At 36.0% G+C, this 5,902-nt stretch overlaps 2 protein-coding genes across 2 annotated transcripts; both read right to left on the reverse strand.

Moving 5' to 3' along the window:
• Positions 1 to 377: 377 nt before the first annotated feature.
• LOC121784137 (putative F-box/LRR-repeat protein 9) lies at positions 378 to 2,023 on the reverse strand. The gene is made up of 4 exons (XM_042182319.1): positions 1,958 to 2,023; positions 1,341 to 1,753; positions 722 to 1,073; positions 378 to 461 (listed from the first exon to the last, which is right to left on the reverse strand). The coding sequence occupies exons 1-4, from the start codon at positions 2,021 to 2,023 to the stop codon at positions 378 to 380; spliced, it is 915 nt and encodes a 304-aa protein (XP_042038253.1).
• A 1,303-nt stretch (positions 2,024 to 3,326) lies between these two features.
• Positions 3,327 to 5,701, reverse strand: LOC121784966 (F-box protein SKIP19-like). Its single transcript, XM_042183258.1, has 2 exons — positions 5,129 to 5,701; positions 3,327 to 4,226 (listed from the first exon to the last, which is right to left on the reverse strand). The coding sequence occupies exons 1-2, from the start codon at positions 5,449 to 5,451 to the stop codon at positions 3,620 to 3,622; spliced, it is 930 nt and encodes a 309-aa protein (XP_042039192.1). The 5' UTR covers positions 5,452 to 5,701; the 3' UTR covers positions 3,327 to 3,619.
• Positions 5,702 to 5,902: the final 201 nt, after the last annotated feature.

Below are 5,902 nucleotides of genomic sequence, written 5' to 3' on the forward strand. Positions count from 1 at the left end.
ACTTTTCACTATATTTCTTAAAACGTTTGTCAAGTCAATTGGTGCCAATTAAAGAGGATGAATGGAGTATATTATTTTTTTTTATCACAACAATTGAATCTCGTGACGTAGAACGTGAAGAGAGCACTGTATCAATTTCCCGAAAATTAGAAAGTGTGACATTTTTCTGCCCGTTGGTCGTAAAATGGACGTATTAAGAAGAATATTAATCGACAAAATTGTGAAAATTAATCGATATATAACAGTAATCAACAAATCTCACATGAGCAACAAACTTTGTGGGACGATCTCACTATATGGTACTTGTAGTAGTAGTAGTACTATTTTATTGTATGACATAATTTTCAAATTAACCTATTTCTTTGGTACATATTAATTCATTCATCTTTGACACATATCATATTGGTATTTTGTAAAGAGCTTTGTCCACGCATCTCGACTCTTTTGTCGTCCAAGTAATTCTGAAAATAATCAATCATCCACAAAAAAAAGAGATTCAAAATTCAACATAAATTAGAGCAAAAGGTTCTATTAATGGAAAGGAGAATCATTACCATAATGAGATGAACTTTCCAAATTAGACTACCAACATTACAAAGAAAGCAAGTTGAATTTTGTCAGATTTGATTTCTTGAACATACCAAATTGGAAAACTTATGAACACAAACAAATCCAATACTCAACTAAGATTTAATGAATCACAATTAATATGATTTCTTACCAGTGATTCAACAATTGGACAACCATCAAGAATGGCCTGATATCCTTTATTTGTGATGGTAGAGCCGAAGAAGCCAAGTCGAAGATGAACTAAATTGGGCATCACTTTTGCAATCGCTACTAAACAATCGTTGCCATTTCCGACTCCGGAGATGGCATCGTGTTTAATGAGCGTAAAAGACCTCAAGCTGGAGCACTGGAGACCGATGGCCTCGACGTCTTCAATGTCGATTTGGTTCATGAATAAGATGTGCAACTCTTGTAGCTGCGGGAAACTCTTCGCTGCCTCGCTCAGCCCTTTCCCCGCTAACTTTCTGCAGCACGACAGCCGGAGCCGTCTCAGCTTACTTGACCTATCACAAATTTCTACCAACTATCTCAACCAAATCATACTATCAAAAACAACAAAATCAAATGTTTTTTTTTTCCAAGAAAATTTCCATTTTGTTGAGAAATGAAGAAAGCATGATTGATAAGTTTTGATCAAACTAGTATCACTACTTATTGAATTACTAGCCACTTCGGTCCGCAATTTAAAATCCATTCACTTTTTTACACTTTTAGTACGCAGACTCCACATATCACTAACCATTTTACCTTAACAAATGTCAAACAATTACTTAAAGTTTGCATCGAAATAAAATGACTCTTTAAATCGTGGACAGATTGTATGTAAAAGGAATAACAACCTTAGGGAAATGTAGTGAAGAAGTTCATCATTGCCAAAATACTCAACGTTAATGTCCATCAATTCGCCGCGGCTCCTGTCGACGGCGCGGCGGCACAGGCTCCCGAGGCGACGCGTGTCGTAGCACGACCCGGAGTTCTTGACGTCGACGACCCGCCACATGCTCGGGTCGCGGCACACGCTCCGCCACGTCTTGCACACCTTCTCCGCCGTCTCCAGCATCTCCGCCGCCCCCAGCCGGTGCAGGATGTCCGCCGTCACATCCAACGGAAGATCAATCCACGGCGGAGCAACCTCCGCCGGCGCCGGAATCTTCTTCTCCGGCAGCCTCCGAAATCTGAATTTCTTTCTCCGCCATGGCGGGAAAGAGTGGATAGTGATGGAAAAAGTGTGATTTACTTTTTCGGATTTCAATCAAAAAATTTATTTTAACAACACACATTTCTTTTTCATGAGATTACATAAAATTCTAACGTAAAAACGGTGTTTTCATCTTATTCATATCCATATATATAGAAATTTGAAGAATTTGGAATATAAAAAATGTACCTTATACCATGTGACGATCTTGTCGAACTTGATTTTGATCTTGATTCGAGATTTTGGATCTTCCATCTCGAGTAGGATGTGATCTCCTTTTGATGGAAAAATTATTAATAAGTTATTTTCAATCTCAATGCAATTTACACACAAAATTTGGGGAAAAAGCAAAATCAAAAGTTGGTTGATTAAGATACCTTGATTCATCATCGTGCTTCAATCTTACATTCATGTGTTGTGTAGTGTTATTTTATACCTACGTGTCATGCTATTCTATTTTTTACACTACAATATATACGTGTCGTGCTAATCTATATAGGTAAGTAAGTAAGTATATATAGTGAATTCGAAATTACCGGAATTGCATCATTTCATTATCTTATCCTTCTCTTTAATTTATCCCTCGTAACCTCAGATGATTCATTGTAATATTTCTACTACGTTTTGGTATCATATTGTATTTGTTAATTCTTATTTTCATTGAATTGTGTGTTTTGGTAGAATTTCCTACACGTTATATTTTATTGAGCGTGCTTGTGGTATCTTGAAAATTACTAGTACATTATGATTTATTTATACCAAATTAGAGTATCTAATTAGTTTATTAGTAGTAGTTAAGAATTGATTATAAACGTTGGGAAATACATAATGAAGGTTAATAATTTTCAAATGATGATTTTATTTTAGAGTAAATGTCAATTTTGATTCTAAACATATGATCAAAATACAAATATGGTCCAAAACATTCACTTTTTGAAAAACAAGTCTATAAAAAATGAAAATGTTGGCGAAGTAGTCCTTTTTTACTGTTCCGTAAAAAAACTAACGGTTAACGCTAATTGCACAGTTGCATGACCGTTAGTTTTTTGACGAAACTGTTCCACTTCGACAAAGATTTCATTTGTCATGGACTTGTTTTTCAAAAAGTGAATGTTTTTTTTACTAAATTCGTATTTTGGTCATATGTTTATGACATTTATTTAATTTCGAAAGCAGCTTCAATTTCAACTTTGTATTTCACCCTAATCATAATGTCTACGATATTTGAAACAGAATTGAGGACACAAGGTATAGAAAACATAAACAATAAAAATAAAATCCAGAATGAAGAGAGATATATATACGAGGAAATAAAATTGATACTATTAGAGATAGTTGTGGATTTTAAAATATTGAGCCCATCCATATGTTCAATATGTTCACCTCATGTTTAGGGACTATCATTTCTAAAACTCTCTCCGTCCACCAAAGATAATCCAACCGCTAGACAACGAGGGTTTTTAATGCGAAATTGATAAAGATAATTCAACCGGTAGACGACAAGGGTTTTTAATGCGAAATTGATAAGTACGAGAGAGAAATAGATAATGTGGGTATATAAGCGAGAAAGAGAAAATATGGATAAAATAGGAGAGGGAAATAAATGAGTACAATACATAACAAATCTCCACAAATATTTTTGAAAACAATGCATTAAATTAACTACAAAGATTGAACGGCTAATCAAAGTTCATAATACGTAACAAATTGTCACCTCCGTTTTTTCAAATCTAATAAGCGAAATGATCGAAAAGCAAGGCATTATATACAAGCTATGAAAAGCTAGAGATTGCAGATAACATACCACAACATATGAAGATCGATAAAGGCTCAGCAACCTTCGTTATGACCTCACCAATCGTCGTGGTAATCAAGATATTCACCCGAACAATCACTGGCCCCAGAGAATTCAAGATAGTCGTCGTAGTCAGAGACTATATCCATGTCAGAGAAGCCGGTTATATAGTCATCATCTGAAGTTTCATGATCATATATCTCAGCATCAAAAGGATAGTCAGAGGTCGAGTCATGGGGACGCCTCAAGTCTCTAATCCTCTGCATGCAATGTTTGTTTATCATCCCACCTAAATGGACATTGAAGCATTGTCTCAGATCAAGCGATTCAAGATGAGGACAACTGTCGAGAATGGCCTGCAAGCCCTCGTTTGTCATTTTGTTCCCAAAGAGTTGGAGATGGCGCAGATGAGGCATGTTCTCAGCAATTGCTAGGGCTTCCGTATCGCATGCGAGATATTCCTGCCTGTACCAGCGGTTGTTTGATGTAAATGATTTCAGGTGAGGACATGATCGGCCAATCGCTTCAATAGAATGTGAATCAATAGAAGTGTAGTAGAGATGCAGCTCCTCCAACAGAGGGAACTCTTTAACTGCTTTGACCAGTCCACCACCTGTTATGCCATACGAAAATACAAGTTGAAGTCGTCTGAGCTGACTACACCTGTCGAAATGGATGTAAAACATAGGTGTAAAACCACAAATATATGTAAAATCAACTAGAATAGAGAAGCGATAAGATTCATACATACATAAGAAATCAATACTAACAAATACGTAAAGATTCGTTCAACAAGTCAGTACGAGAGCAAATATAAAAGAGATCTAGAGACTATACATTTCCATTTTACAGAATTTCCATTCTGGAGTGCAAGGTTTGATGTTGATCTACGAGCCCAAATGAAATGTGTGTACACATTGATTCTAAATTATACTACTTCAATTACAATCATGAATGACTCTTTAAATCCTACAAATTCTCATTATATCAATTACAATCACTTCTCTTTCTGTCTCGAAACAAAATAATCATATGGAATTCACATGAAAAAAACAAAATATATCAATTACAATCACAATTATCCACATAGATTTCCACAATTATCTCCATAAAAGAACAATTTTAGGCCAAGAAACAACACTTACCAAAATATAACAAGATCCACAACAGCAAAGCGATGAATTTACGAAAATATAGCAAACACAGAGAGCAATACATACAAGACTTATCTTCTACAAAAACAAAGGAAAATTACAGCTCCAACAATAAATCAAAGCAAACATACAACCAAAAATTAGGTCACAAACCATCACTTTACCAGCAAAGTTGCAGCCATTATGCACAAAAAAGGAAAATGACAGATCCGGCAAGAAATCGAAGCTAATATACAGAAAAAATAGCTCCGGCAAGAAAATCATCACTTTACCAGCAAAGTTGCAGCCTTTATGCACAAAAAAAGGAAAATGACAGCTCCGGCAAGAAATCGAAGCTAATATACAGCAAAAATAGCTAAAAAATCATCGATTTTCCAGCTAATTATGCACCGAAAACACACAGAAATCTACCTCTGAGAAATGTAGTGCAGCAATTCATCGGTACCAAAATATTCAATATTGATGTCAATCAATTGGCCCTGGCTGCGATCCACAGCGTGGCGGCACATCTTATCCAAATTGTACGGAATTTCCCAGAGATCTCCGGTATTTCGCATGTCGATGCTCCGCCACATGGAAGGATCTCGGCAAACACTCTGCCACACAGTGCACGCATGCTGCGCCGTCGTGAGCAGCTCGATCGCCCCCAGCTTGTGCAGAATTGCAGCCGTTATCTCCCGCGGAAGCTCCAGCCACGGCGGCGCCGCCTCCGCAGAGCTGGACGAGGACGACATCTGAACTTCAATTTTGGGAGAAATTTTGGATTTAGGAAATGTAAGATATTTTAGGGTTTGAAGGATTGCGTGTGGAAAAGAAACTGCTAAAATTTATAGATTTGCTAAAAAAAATACCCTCGGATAATAAATTATTTCATGAAATTAGTAAAATTATCTGATTGAATTCAACTGAAAATTGTAAAACTGAATCGAATTTAAACTTTTTGGGCTCAAACTAGACATGAAACTTTAATGATTGCATATTTTTTTCATAAGTGCAGAAATAGATAAAGAAGCAGAAATAAATGAAATTTTCAGAATTTGAGAAAAACATTTGGCATTTCATAAATAGTAGATACTGTGAAAAATCGCAAAACAACTGATGAAATGGAATTCAGCTATTTCAAATGCAACAATGGTATTGTTTAAGTTGCTCCTAGCCAGGGACGCACGCAGAAAATTTTGATTG

Source organism: Salvia splendens, chromosome 21, assembly GCF_004379255.2.
Source record: "Salvia splendens isolate huo1 chromosome 21, SspV2, whole genome shotgun sequence".
Taxonomy (NCBI): Eukaryota; Viridiplantae; Streptophyta; class Magnoliopsida; order Lamiales; family Lamiaceae; genus Salvia; species Salvia splendens.

Bases quoted from the DNA above. Each gene is read 5' to 3' on its own strand.
- LOC121784137 (XM_042182319.1), bottom strand. From the start codon at position 2,023: ATGGAAGATCCAAAATCTCGAATCAAGATCAAAATCAAGTTCGACAAG. The intron at 1,754-1,957 runs GTACATTTTTTA...TGGCGGAGAAAG, and splicing joins AGATCGTCACATGGTATAAG to AAATTCAGATTTCGGAGGCT. The intron at 1,074-1,340 runs GTAATTGTTTGA...AATTTGTGATAG, and splicing joins TATTTCGATGCAAACTTTAA to GTCAAGTAAGCTGAGACGGC.
- LOC121784966 (XM_042183258.1), bottom strand. From the start codon at position 5,451: ATGTCGTCCTCGTCCAGCTCTGCGGAGGCGGCGCCGCCGTGGCTGGAG. The intron at 4,227-5,128 runs GTAGATTTCTGT...CCATTTCGACAG, and splicing joins CTGCACTACATTTCTCAGAG to GTGTAGTCAGCTCAGACGAC.